The sequence below is a fragment of the Tachyglossus aculeatus genome, chromosome 15, assembly GCF_015852505.1.
Source record: "Tachyglossus aculeatus isolate mTacAcu1 chromosome 15, mTacAcu1.pri, whole genome shotgun sequence".
Classification (NCBI taxonomy): domain Eukaryota; kingdom Metazoa; phylum Chordata; class Mammalia; order Monotremata; family Tachyglossidae; genus Tachyglossus; species Tachyglossus aculeatus.
Window position 1 is genome coordinate 4,234,184 of NC_052080.1, and position 14,608 is coordinate 4,248,791.

General features: G+C 47.5%; 1 protein-coding gene across 2 annotated transcripts in view; it reads left to right on the plus strand.

Moving 5' to 3' along the window:
- The first annotated feature begins 3,399 nt into the window (after nucleotides 1–3,399).
- RPS6KA3 (ribosomal protein S6 kinase A3) overlaps nucleotides 3,400–14,608 on the plus strand; it is an 81,736-nt gene continuing 70,527 nt past the window's right edge. For both annotated transcript variants that reach the window (XM_038757180.1, XM_038757181.1), the window contains exon 1: nucleotides 3,400–3,468. In XM_038757180.1, coding sequence (XP_038613108.1) covers nucleotides 3,400–3,468 — 69 coding nt within the window. The remainder of the gene's footprint in view (nucleotides 3,469–14,608) is intronic.

The window sequence follows — 14,608 nt, forward strand, 5'->3', positions numbered from 1 at the left end:
GGGCAAGTTGCTTCACTTCTCTGTGCCTCAGTTACCTGTAAAACGGGGATTAAGACTGTGAGCCCCACGTAGGACAACCTGATCACCTTGTATCCTCCCCAGGGCTTAGAACAGTGCTTTGCACATAGTAAGCGCTTAACAAATGCCATCACTTGTATATATGTATATATTTTTTATGTATTTATTACTCTATTTTATTTGTACATATTTAATCTATTTATTTTGTTAATATGTTTTGTTTTGTTCTCTGTCTCCCCCTTCTAGACTGTGGGCCCACTGTTGAGTAGGGACCGTCTCTATATATTGCCAACTTGTACTTCCCAAGCGCTTAGTACAGTGCTCCGCACACAGTAAGCGCTCAATAAATGCGGCTGAATGAATGAATGAATCATTCTTACCTCGTATCCGCCCCGGCACTTAGAACAGCGGCTGGCACGTAGGAAGCGCTTAACAAATACCATCATTATTATTATTTTAAAAACCCCGGGGCTTTCAGGTCTGTGCCCCTGTTTCATGTCATATCTCCTCCAAATTATTTTGAGACAATATTCTCCAGGAGCCAGCTTGGTCAGCAGAAGGGTGGGTTGGGGGCACAGACTTGGGCTAAAAATCTGGGCTAGTAGACTAGACTAGACTAAGCGCTTAGTACAGTGCTCTGGACACAGTAAGCGCTCAATAAATACGATTGATGATGATGACTAGCTAGTAGGCTAGTGGATGAGTAGACTGCCTGTCTAAACTGTTTTGTTCCGTTGTCCGTCTCCCTCTTCTAGACTGTGAACCTGTTGTTGGGTAGGGACCGTCTCTATATGTTGCCGATTTGTGCTTCCCAAGCGCTTAGTACAGTGCTCTGCACACAGTAAGCGCTCAATAAATACAATTGAATGAATGAAAAAAGCTCAGTTCAGTGCTCTGCACACAGTAAGTGCTCAATAAATACAACTGAATGAATGACAAAAGCTCTTAGTACAGTGCTCTGCACGCAGTCACCGCTCAATATGATTGAATAAATGAGAAACAGCTTAGTCCAGTGCTCTGCACACAGTAAGTGCTCAATAAATACGATTGAATGAATGAAAAATTGCTTAGTACAGTGCTCTGCACATAGTAAGCGCTCAATGAATGCGATTGAATGAATGAAGAGCGCTTAGTACAGTGCTCTGCACACAGTAAGTGCTCAATAAATACGGACTGGCCTAAATACAGGCTCCCCAGGTCGTCTGTCCCGTCCCCAGGTTGCCGCGGGCATCCGGGCCTGGAGGGGGATGGGGACTAGGGACGGAGGGATGTGGCTAGTGAGGACGGGGAATGGCTAGTGAGGATTGTAATAATAATAAGAAGAATCATAATAATGGCATTTGTTAAGCGCTTACTATGTGCAAAGCACTGTTCTAAGTGCTGGGGAGGTTACAAGGCGATCAGGTTGTCCCACGGGGGGCTCACAGTCTTAAACCCCATTTTACAGATGAGGTAACTGAGGCACACAGAAGTGAAGTGACTTTCCTAGAGTCACACAGCTGACAAGTGGCAGAGCCGGAATTTGAACCCACGACCTCTGACTCCAAAACCCGGGCCCTTTCCACTGAACCACGCTGCTTCTCTAAGCACTTAATAAATGCTATTATTATTATTCTCTGGGCCTCAGTTCCCTCATCTGTAAAATGGGGAAGAAGACTGTGAGCCCCACGTGGGACCCACCTGATTATCTTGTAACCTCTCCAGCGCTTAGTACAGTGCTTTGCACACAGTAAGCGCTCAATAAATACGATTGAATGAATGAATGAATAAATGCATCATTATTTATCATTATTATTATTAGGAAAGGGGCGTGGCCAAGGGGAAAGGGGCGAGGCTATATGATGGGTGAAGAAAGGGGCGTGGCCAAGGGGGAGGAGCTTGGCCAATGAGAGGCGGGGAAGGAGAAGGGGCGTGGCCAATGAGATGCGGGGAAAGGGGTGCGGCCAATGGGAAAGGGGCGTGGCCAATGGAAGGGCGTGGCCAAGGGGGACGTAGCCAATGAAAGGCGGGGGAGGACTGAAGGGGCGTGGATAAGGGGACGGGGCGTGGCTACGTGCAAGAGCTCGGGTGACGAAAGGGGCGTGACTGGGGGGGTCGTGGCCAATGAGAGGAGGGGGAGGAAAAGAGGGGCGTGGCCAAGGAGAGGGGGCGTGGTTACCTGATGGAATGGGTGGTGGAGGTGGCCGGAATGGGCGGTGAAAGGGGCGTGGCCAATGAAAGTCGGGGGAGGGGGCGTGGCCAAGGGGAGCGGGGCGTGGCTACATAAAGGTGGGGGCTGCAGGGCCGGGAAATGAATGGGCGTGGCCAATAGGAGGGGCGTGGCTACGTGCAGGAGCTGGGGTGGAGAAAGGGGCGTGGCCACGGGGAAAGGGACGTGGCCAATGAAAGGCGAGGGATGAAGAGAGGGGCGTGGCTACGGAAAGGCGGGGCGGGAGGAAGGGGCGTGGCCAGTGCGGAAAGGGGCGTGGCTACGGAAAGATGGTGGTAGGAGAGGGATGAATGGGCGTGGCCAGGAAGAGGGGCGTGGCTATGTGTTGAGGCGATGAGGGGGCGTGGTCAAGGGGGGGGGACGTGGCCAATGAAAGGCCGAGGAGGAGGAGAGAGGCGTGGCCAAAGGGAAAAGGGCATGGCTACGGGAAGGCGGGGAGGGAGGCGTGGGGGTGGCTAAGGAGGAAGGGACGTGGCCAGTGAAATACGGGGGAGGGAGAGGGGGCGTGGAGAAAGGGAAAGGGGCGTGGCTACGGAAACGCGGGGTCTGTGGAGGGCGGGGAGTCATGAGGGGGCGTGGCCAAGAGGAAGGGGCGTGGCTGCGTGCTGGGGCCGAGGTGAAGAAAGGGGCGTGGCCAAGGGGGAGGGACGTGGCCAATGAAAGGCGGGGGAATGAATGAAGGGGCGTGGCCAAGGGGAAGGGGGCGTGGCTGCCGGCTGGGCCGAGGTGACGGAGGGGGCGTGGCCAAGAGGGAAGGGCCGTGGCCAATGAAAGGCGGGGGAAGGGGCCAAGGGGAAGGGGCGTGGCCACGGAAAGGCGGGGGGAATGGGCGTGGCCAAGGAGGAAGGGACGTGGCCAATGAAAGGCGGGGGAAGGAGGGAGGGGCGTGGCCTTGGGGAAAGGGGCGTGGCCACGGCGAGGGGGCGTGTCGGGCGAGGGGAGGGCAGGAGGCCGGAGCCCGGCCGGCTGTGCGGGCCAGGTAGCGCTCGGGCGCCATGTTGGGAGCGGAAGTGGGCAGCCGCTGAGGGACGGAGAAGGAGGAGAGGGACGGAGGGAGGGAGCCTGAAGAAGGGACGGGGCCGCCATCGGGCCGCTCCCGTCCGGGACGACCTGAAGACCCCCACGGGGCCGGGAGGAGGAACGGGACGAAGGGGACGGAGCCCGGGGGGAAGATGCCGCTGGCCCAGCTGGCGGACCCGTGGCAGAAGATGGCTGTGGAGAACGCCTCCGACGCCGCTGAGGTAACACAATCAACGTCCTAATCATATTGGTATTTGTTGGACCCTTCCAGCGCTTAGAACAGTGCTTTGCACATGGTAAGCGCTTCATGAATGCCAGCGTTATCATTATTACTGGGGGGCAGGCACTCTCCGAAGCGCTGGGGTTCCTCCAGGGGAGTCTGCGCGTCCCTGAGGTAATAAAATAATAATAGTAATTATCACCGTAATAATACTAAGGATCACCGTATTTGTTGGGCGCTTACTAATAATGAGGGCATTTGTTAAGCGCTTACTATGTGCAAAGCGCTGTTCCAAACGCTGGGGTTCCTCCAGGGGAGTCTGCTCGTCCCTGAGGTAATAAAATAGTAATAGTAATTATCACCGTAATAATACTAAGGATCACCGTATTTGTTGGGCGCTTACTAATAATGATGGCATTTGTTAAGCGCTTACTATGTGCAAAGCGCTGTTCCAAACGCTGGGGTTCCTCCAGGGGAGGCAGGTCGTCCCACGGGGGGCTCACCCCTGAGGTAATAAAATAATAATGCTAATCATCACCGTAATAATACTCATGAGCACCGTGTTTGTCGGGTGCTTATTAGGTGCTAAGCACTCTCCGAAGCGCTGGGGTCCCTCCAGGGGAGGCAGGTCGTCCCACGGGGGACTCGCAGGCTTCACCCCCTGAGGTAATAAAATAATAATGGTAATTATCACCGTAATAATACTCATTATCACCGTATTTGTTGGGCGCTTACTAATAATGATGGCATTTGTTAAGCGCTTACTATGTGCAAAGCGCTGTTCTGAGCACTCTCCGAAGCGCTGGGGTCCCACGGGGGACTTGAAGGGTTCATCCCTGAGGTAATAAAATAATAATACTAATTATCACCATAATAATGCTAATGATTACCATATTTGTTGGGCGCTTACTAATGATAATGCCATTTGTTAATAGCTTACTATGTGCAAATTGCTGTTCTAAGCACTCTCCGAAGCGCTGGGGTTCCTCCAGGGGAATCAGGCTGTCCCACGGGGGACTTGAAGGGTTCATCCCTGAGGTAATAAAATAATAATACTAATTATCACCATAATAATGCTAATGATTACCATATTTGTTGGGCGCTTACTAATGATAATGCCATTTGTTAATAGCTTACTATGTGCAAATTGCTGTTCTAAGCACTCTCCGAAGCGCTGGGGTTCCTCCAGGGGAATCAGGCTGTCCCACGGGGGACTTGAAGGGTTCATCCCTGAGGTAATAAAATAATAATACTAATTATCACCGTAATAATGCTAATGATTACCATATTTGTTGGGCGCTTACTAATAATAATGCCATTTGTTAATAGCTTACTATGTGCAAATTGCTGTTCTAAGCACTCTCCGAAGCGCTGGGGTTCCTCCAGGGGAATCAGGCTGTCCCACGGGGGACTTGAAGGGTTCATCCCTGAGGTAATAAAATAATAATACTAATTATCACCGTAATAATGCTACTGATCACCGTATTTATCGGGCGCTTATTAGGTGCCAAACACTCTCCGAAGCGCTGGGGTTCCTCCAGGGGAATCAGGTTGTCCCACGGGGGACTGGAAGGGTTCACCCCTGAAGTAATAAAATAATAATATTAATTATCACCGTAATAATACTAATGATCACCGTATTTGTTGGGCGCTTACTAATAATAATGGCATTTGTTAAGCGCTTACTATGTGCAAAGCGCTGTTCCATGGGACAAGTCGTTCTACGGGGGACTCGCAGGCTTCACCCTTGAGGTAATAGAATAATACTACTAATTATCACCATAATAATACTAATGATCACCGTATTTGTTGGGAGATTACTAATAATGATGGCATTTGTTAAGCGCTTACTATGTGCAAAGCGCTGTTCCATAGGACAGGTCGTCTCATGGGGGGCTCACAGGCTTCACCCCGTAGGTAATAAAATAATAATAGTAATTATCACCGTAATAATACTAATGATCACCGTATTTGTTGGGCGCTAATAATGATGGCATTTGTTAAGCGCTTACTATGTGCAAAGCCCTGTTCTAAGGGACAGATCGTGCCACGGGGGGCTCACAGGCTTCACCCTTGAGGTAATAAAATAATAATGCTAATTATTACCGTAATAACACTAATGATCCCCGTATTTGTTGGGTGCTTATTAATAATGATGGCATTTGTTAAGCGCTTACTATGTGCAAAGTGTCGTTCTAAGCACTCTCCGAAGCGCTGGGGTTCCTCCAGGTCGTCCCACGGGGGGCTCGCAGGCTTCACCCCTGAGGTAATAAAATAATAATGCTAATTATAACCGTAATAATACTAATGATCACCGTGTTTGTCGGGCGCTTATTAGGTGCTAAGCACTCTCCGAAGCGCTGGGGTTTCTCCAGGGGAGTCAGGTCTGTCCCACGGGGGGGGCTCGCAGGCTTCACCCCCGAGGTAATAAAATAATAATACTAATTATCACCATAATAATGCTAATGATTACCATATTTGTTGGGCGCTTACTGATAATGATGGCATTTGTTAAGCGCTTACTATGTGCAAAGCGCTGTTCTAAGCACTCTTCGAAGCGCTGGGGTTCCTCCAGGGGAATCAGGTTGTCCCACGGGGGACTTGAAGGGTTCATCCCTGAGGTAATATAATAATAGTAATTATCACCGTAATAATACTAATTATCACCGTATTTCTCGGCGCTTACTAATAATGATGGCATTTGTTAAGCACTTACTATGTGCAAAGCGCTGTGCTAAGCACTCTCCGAAGCGCTGGGGTTCCTTCAAGGGAATCAGGTTGTCCCCCGGGGGGGCTGGCAGGCTTCATCCCCATTTTGCGGCTGAGGGGTCTGAGGCACGGCGAAGTGAAGTGGCTTGCCCAAGGTCACGAGGTGCTCCCTGGTTTCTGGTCGGTGAGTGCCTTGTGACCCCCCCACCCCCCCTCCAGGGGGTTCGCCCAATTTTGGGAGTCCCCTGAGGTACTAATTATGGTGTTAAACGATTACTATGTGCCAAGCACTGTTCTAAGCGCTGGGGTAGATGCAAGGTAGTCTTGTTAGGCACAGTCCCTGTCCCGCCTCGGGCTCACGGTCTTCTTCATCCCCATTTTGCAGATGAGGGGACTGAGATCTGGGGGTCGGGAAGTTTGCCGGAGTTCTGCAAAGTTGGTTCCTGAGGGATAATAATAATAATAGTATTTTTAAGCGCTTACTATGTGCCAGGCACTGTTCTAAGCGCCAGGGTGGAGACAAGCAGATCAGGTGGGACACGTTCCCTGTCCCCCATGGGGCTCACGGGCTCTGTCCCGGTTTTACAGATAAGGGAACTGAGGGACAGAGAAGGGAAGTGATGCGACCAAGGTCACACGGCAGACAAGTGGGGGAGTCAGGATTAGAACCCAGGTCCTTCTGACTCCCAGATCCGGTCTCTAGCCACAAGACCATGCTGCTTTTCATCTCCTGGACTAGGATTTTCCTTTCCTCCGATTACCCCCCACCCAGTGTGATTTTGGGGGGATCAAAAAGGGGGGCTCCACTGCCCCTGGAAGGGGTGCTGAGGGTCCTCTCATCCCCCCGCCCCACTGATACTCCCACGCCCTCCCACTCTTAATAATAATAATTATTATTATTATTATGGTATTTAAGTGCTTTCCGTGTGCCAAGCACTTTTCTAAGCACAGGGGTAGCTACAAGGTAATTAGGTTGTCCCACGTGGGGCTCACAGTCTTCACCCCCGTTTTACAGATGAGGGAACTGAGGCTCAGAGAAGCAAAGTGGCTTGCCCAAGGTCACACTGCAGACAAGTAATGATGGCATTTATTAAGAGCTTACTATGTGCAAAGCACTGTTAAGTGGCGGAGCAGGGATTAGAGCCCACGTCCTTGGACTCCCAAGCCCAGGAAGAAAGGGAAGGGAAGCTTCTCAGGGCCCCCAGGGCCTCCTCCGATCCGCCCGGACCCGTTAGAGGACTTGGGATCATCCCCGGGACGAGGTGGGCGGGCTTCCTTCCCACCCTGCTCCGGGTGTCATTTTCTCCTGGGGAACCTCTGCCGGCTGCTCATTCAATCGATGATATTTATTGTGCTCCGGCTGTTTATTCAGTCGATCAGTCAATCAATGATATTTATTGACCGCCAGCCGCTCATTCAATCAATAAATCAATCATATTTAGCGCTGGCTGCTGAATCAATCATGTTTATCGAGCCCCGGCTGATCATTCGATCAGTCACATTTATCGAGCGCTGGCTGTGTGCAGAGCACTGTACTAAGCGCTTGGAAGAGTACAGTAGGAATCTGCTAATCCCTTTGCATCGTGCTCTCCCAAGCACATCATACAGTGCTGTGCACCCAATAAGCGCTCCATAAATACGATCGATTACCGTGCCGCAGAGTCAGTCATCAGTCGATCAGTGGAATTTATTGCGCATCAGCTGTGTGCGGAGCACTGTACTAAGCACTCAATACAGCAGAATTAGTGCAGCGAGTTTCCAGTGCAGCAGGGGACATGAAGACATTTTATGACAGGGACATAAGTGTTGTGGGCCCAAGGGAGGGGTGAATGAAGAGTGCTGATCCTAATTCATCCATTCATTCAACCGTATTTATTGAGCGCTTACTGTGAGCAGCGCACTGTACTAAGCGCTTGGTGCAGTTGGGGGCAATGTGGGAAATAGTGTTGGAGTCACCCCACTTGTGCAAAGTATGACAGATGCTCGGGTGAAGGAGCAGGAGAGCGGGGAGGGTGGAGTGGTCTATTTTGGAGGCAGCAGCATCCCCGTTTCCGTAGCTTAGACAGTCCGGGTTACATTCATTCAATCGTATCTATTGAGCGCTTACTGTGTGCAGAGCACTGTACTAAGCGCTTGGGAAGTACAAGTTGGCAACATATAGAGACGGTCCCTACCCACCAGCGGGCTCATAGTCTAGAAATCAGGGTGACCTCTTTGGGACCCAGGAGTCCGGCTGGGCTACATCAGCGGGACGGGATTGGGGGAAAAATAACACAACCTGCAGTTTGCTTCCCGTCACCTGCGTTGCAGTGCGGATCAGTCAGTGGTATTTCTTGAGCGTTTACTATGTGCAGAGCACTGGACTAAGCGATTGGGAGGGTCCAATTGCTCTCCCCCTCGTCCCCCTCTCCATCCCCCCCATCTTACCTCCTTCCCTTCCCCACAGCACCTGTATATATGTATATATGTTTGTACATATTTATTACTCTATTTATTTTACTTGTACATATCTATTCTATTCATTTTATTTTGTTAGAATGTTTGGTTTTGTTCTCTGTCTCCCCCTTTTAGACTGTGAGCCCACTGTTGGGTAGGGAATGTCTCTATATGTTGCCAACTTGGACTTCCCAAGCGCTTAGTACAGTGCTCTGCACACAGTAAGCGCTCAATAAATACGATTGATTGATTGATTGACCCCCTCAGTAGATGGGGAGAAGAAGCCTGGTCCCCCTGGCAAAGCCCTGCAACTTCTGGAGCTCCAGGGGCCGCAGTAAGATGTGAGAGCATCTTGTTAATGCCACCCCGAGAGAGGGGGCATCTGTGGCATTAATGAGGAAAAGGAGAATCCCCACAAAAAGAAATTTGGGGTGGGCGGGGTGGGGGGGAATCCCAACTTACATTTCTGCCATTCAGCTGTAGGTTTGGTACTGGAGGTGAATTAGCATTTTTAATTTTAAAATTCGAGGCACCAATTTATTCAGTTGTATTTATTGAGCGCTTAATGTGTGCAGAGTACTGTACCAAGGCAAGATAGGCAGCGTCGTCTAATTAGTAGAAAGAGCCCGGTCCTGGGAGTCAGAGGACCTGGGTTCTAATCCCAGCTCTGCCATCCTTCTATTCCGTGACCTTGGGCAGTCACTTTGCTTCTGCATGCTTGTATCTCCCCCAGTGATTAGTACAGTGCTTGGCTTATAGTAAATGCTAGCAAATAGTCTCTCAAGTTCTTGCTACAGTGCTTTACACATAGTAAGCATTCAATAAATACGACTGAATTGAAATTCCATGAAAAAAAGGTAGACGTGGGATTTTAGGAACTTTTTTTAATGTAACTATTTCACTCAGAATTTTTAAAACATCGTCATACTTTGCATCACATCGGAAAATCACCAAATAGCTTGGAAGCAACTTGAAGAAGAATGTGTTCTCCCCTTTACGGGCATAATAAATCCCTGTAAGTGAATGATCAAGAGGTGCAGTTTGTTTTTTCAGTTGTAGGCAGTACTCTAAATCTTGACTCTGAATCCCTGGCAGAGAGGAAGATGACCTGTGTTATTTTTGTCTTTCCTTTCCCCCCAAATTTGAAGTTATTCTCAGGTATAGTCTTCATGGAGTCACTCAGCCTTAAGGGAAATCCCGGAGAAACAAAATCACCCAATGGACGAGACCTGAGAATCACATGCTTCTTTCTCCCCCTTCCCACCTCCCAAAATACGAGTGTTTCTGAGGTCATTGGAGGGTGCATTTGCCGCTTCTGGGGTGACCATTTGTCACTGTCCCTGGACACTGTCATTTTGAGATCACTATACACAGCAGTTGAACTTGCCCTTCAAATTATAGTTGATACCATGTTATAGAGAACCAGATCATTTTTTGTGTGTTCATTTCCATCTTAACAACACTGAGTTGAATTATGTACAACCTGGCATTTTAAATCCTATCAGGTTTCTTCCAATTGGTCATAGTTGCAGTTGTCTTTAGAAAATTGGCCATGTTATCACTTTTAGGAAGGACAATTCTTTCTTTTTTTTATTTTTTTCATTTTATCCTTCAGTGGAATTTACACTGACTCAGCAGCGGAATATCGTTTTCTCTTTGTTCACTCCTAGCAATTTAAATAATCCAGTATTTTCTCCAAACTATTATACTCTATTAGAAAAAGTTCCATTTGCCGTCACATTCGAAGTGAACACATTTTTATCTTATGGGAATTCAAAAATATTGGTTAGTTTAGTCATTTTTTTCGGCAAGATTGTAATTTAGCTTACGTTATCACCGTGAAATATTACTTTGGTTGACCTTGAGATTCAAACCATTTAATGTGTTCCTTGTGTCTATTATTTGTTAAGTCTTACCATTAGGTGTGGTCAGTGTTGTTTAAGTTTCTTATCATAATGATAAGAATGGTGTTTATTGAGTGCCTAATGTCTACAGAGCACTGTGCTAAGTGTTTGGGAGAGTATAATACAACAGAATTAGACAAGTTCCCTGCCTATAAGGAGCTTACGGTCTAGAGAAGGAGACCAACATTAATATGAAAAAGTAAGTACTTTATAATATACAATTCAAACTTGATCCTCTTATTAAAATTTGTCCATTGCTCACATTTCATTTTGGAACTGTAGGTTTATTGATCGGTTTCCCACCATTCTTTTTTGAGTTACTTTAGTTTTTAAGAGGAGTTTCAGTTAAGGTTTCCATAAGATCCGAGAAGAGATTAAATTCTGTCTTTAGGCTTAGGTGCTGAAGGATGACAACGGTTTTACATTGGCAATAACATTTTGACGATTGTTTTCAACAATGTTATATATTGGGATCTTTTTTACTAATTGAAAATGGTGGTTTCATTTTGATTGAAACAGGTAGAACTCACATTTTGTGGCATTCTGAATGAGCTCATAGTTTATTCCAACTGCGTTATCGAACATGTGTGACCATAGCACACCTCCATCCCAGCGCTTAGTACAGTGCCTGGCACGTAGTAAGTACTTAACAAATACCACAGTTATTATTATTATTACGTGCTTACTTCACAGGCCCTAACTCCCTTCGGGTTCTGACCAGACTTGGAGGTCAGATGCATGTGGGATTCACTTTGGGCCAAATCTGGATCCAGGATGAATTTTGCTGGCAAAACCTGGCTTTTTCAGAGGTTTTTACATAGGTATCTGCAAAATGCACCAAAAAAACAAGCAAAAAGCCTCCTCTAGACTATAATCCTGTTGAGGGAAGGGAGCATGTCTACCAATTCTGTTTTTTGGTTCTCTCCCAAGCGCTTAGTGCAGTGCTGTGCACACAGTAAGTGTTCAACGATTACCATTGATAGGTTGTGCTTCCAGGTGCAAAATCGAATAATAATAATAACAATAATAGTAATAATTATGGTGTTAAGTGCTTACTATGTGCCAAGTACTGATCTAAGTACTGGGGTAGGTACAAGGTAATCAGGTTGTCCCACATGGGGTTCAGTCTTAATCCCCATTTTCCAGATGAGGGAACTGAGGCCTAGAGAAGTGAAGTGGCTTGCCCAAGGTCACACAGCAGACAAGTGGTAGAGTCGGAATTAGAACCCAGATGCTCTGACTCCCAAGCCCGTGCTCCTTCCACTAAGCCACGCAGCAGTGCAAATCTAGATCTCCTGTAACGAGCCCAAGTGATTCTAAATTAAGGGGAGCACCAGCTCCGGAGATGTGCCTGTTTTTTAATAAGGGCTGCTGCCTAAACCTGGGTATTGTGTGGGCAAGCATGTGCCCGTGCTTGTGACCCACACCTGGTATGCGTGACGAGCATGCACGTGCGGATGATTCCTGTGTGTGTGACGTGAGTATTGACCTGCGAGAAGGCACCGGGGTTGGGTGGGAGGACGAGGGGCAGCAATCCAGGTGAAGGAAAGTTCAAAAAGAGTCGTGTGGGGATTGGAGGGAGTGATAAAATACCCCTGTGCAATTGAGCAGATATAATTTAAAGTCAGGTTTTAGTTGAATTCGCTTATAAAAGCAACAATATCAAGAGTGAATGTTCATTACAATCAAGGGCAGTTTTGTTACAATTAACTGGTTGCTTTGTAAATATTTCCTTCCAAAACAATCACATTTTGTAAGGATTTCCCAGTCAACAATTATAGAAAACATCTTGCAACTGGTGTTCATTACTGTGTTGCATTTACTTGAATTGTACTTGGAAAAATACTACAGAGGATCAAGAAGCGTCACAGTGACTTTTCTTTGCACACTGCTTTGACTGCTGTTAAAGTGGGGGTGTTTTTTGCACACTGCTGTTATTCCTCCTCTTTCAATTCTGCCAAATTCCCCATTGCCCTATCACCACTTTGGCTCAGCAAAATGCCCTTCCTTAGGATGTCTCAGATTACCTAATCTATTTTCTCTCTTACATAGTTGGTTTTCCTCCCCTTAATTGCCCTTCAGAAAAAACATGTGCGCTACCCCAATATTCCCATTCTCATCTCCAGTCAGTCTGCATCATCTGTTTGGAAAAACTCTATGTATCTTCCCTATAATCATTTATCAAATGTACTAATAGTAATAACTGTTATTTGTTAAGCACTTAGCACATGCCAAGCACTATAGTAAGCACTAGGGTAGATGAAAGTCACAGTCTGTTTCACTTAAGGCTCGCAGTCTATGTAGGAGGGGAAACAGGCTTTGGACCCCCATTTTACAAATGAGGAAAATGAGGCACAGAAAAGTGACTTGCCCAACATCACTGGACAGAGCCGGAATTAGAAATCAGGTCCTCCGACTCCCAGAGCTGTGCTATGCTCCTTCCCTTCAGAGCTTCCCCAACTTTCTGGAAGCGGTGGTTCGTTCTTCTCCTCTCCCTAACAACTACTTAGTTGGCTAAGCAATTTTCATCCTACAGAAATACATTAATGTTTTTTCTCACGTACGTATTTGAAGTGATGTCCCTGTTCAGTGTTTTTGCAGTTGTCCGGGTGTCTCCATGGCTTTTTGTCTGTCTGGATCAAAGGTTCTCTGTATCAGACATCCATAGGAAGTGAGCAGATGTGCTAAACAGCAAGCGTTCAATAAATACCATTCGTTGACTACAAAAGCAACTTGGGTGGATTCCAACATTATATGCATAAAAGGCTTGGTTATGGGGCAACTTCTCTGCACTCTTGGAACCCTTTTTTTTTGTTAGGGTATCAAGACCTGCTACTGACTAATTGGTGAAGAGAATCAGCGTGGCATGGTGGAAAGAGCTCAGTGTCAAACACTGTTCTAAGCCCTGGGGTAGATCCAGGTGAATTAGGTTGGACACAGTCCCTGTCCCGCATAGGGTTCACAGTCTAAGTAGGAGGGAGAACAGACTTGTACTTCCCAAGCACTTAGTAAAGTGCTCTGCACACAGTAAGCGCTCAATAAATATGATTGAATGAATGAGAACTGGGGCACAGAGAAGGGAAGTGATTCACCCAAGGTCACACAGCAAGCGTTTGGCAGAGCCGGGATTAGAACTCAGGTCCTCTGACTCCCAGGACTGTGTTCTTCCAGCCACACTGCCAGCTCTTCCAGCTCTTCCAGCCACACTGCCACTTCTCATCCAGCCCTCCCTCGGCTCTGGGGTTTGGCAGATTTCTGGGTCCAGTGACTCAAGGCCCATCTATATGGGCTCAGGTCTCTCTCCTCAATCGGTCAATCATATTTATTGAGCACTTACTGTGGGCAGAGCACTGTGCTAAGTGCTTGGGAGAGTAAAATAAAACAATATAACAGACACATTCCCTGCCCACAAAGTGCTTGTGATCTTGAGGGAACTGGAAGAAACACAGCTCTGTGGAGCTGTCCAAATCACCAAGACCAGTGCAGAACCAGAGAACCAGAGAATATTTTTTTTTTAATTGTATTAAAGTGCTTACTACCGCCTTCTAATTCGCTTCTCCTCTCCCAAGCTTAGTACAGTGTTCTGCGCACAGTAGGTGTCAAGACCTGCTACTGATTGATTGGTGAAGAAAATCAGCGTGGCATGGTGGAAAGAGCTCAGGACTGAAAATCGGGAGACTTGGGTTCTAAATCTGACTCCACCACTTGCCTGTTGTTATGAGAGCTTTGGCGAGTCACTCCCCTTGCCTAGGCCACAGTTTTCTTATCTGTGAAATGGATTTAAGATACCATTTCTCCCTTTTAGACCGCGATCCCCAATTTTATAGTATTTAAGCACTTGCTACATACCAGGGGTTATTCTAAGCATCTGGGTAGGTGCAGAGTAATCAGGTTGGACACAGTCCCTGTCCCACGTGGGGCTCACAGTCGTAAACCTCATTTTACAAATGAGGGAACTGAGGCGGCTTGCCCAAGGTCACTCAGAAGAGAAGCAGCAGAGTTGGGATTCGAACCCAGGACCTTCTGACTCCCAGGCTTGTGCTCTATCCATTAATTAGGCTATGCTGCTTCTCTGAAGGAATTTTGAGGATG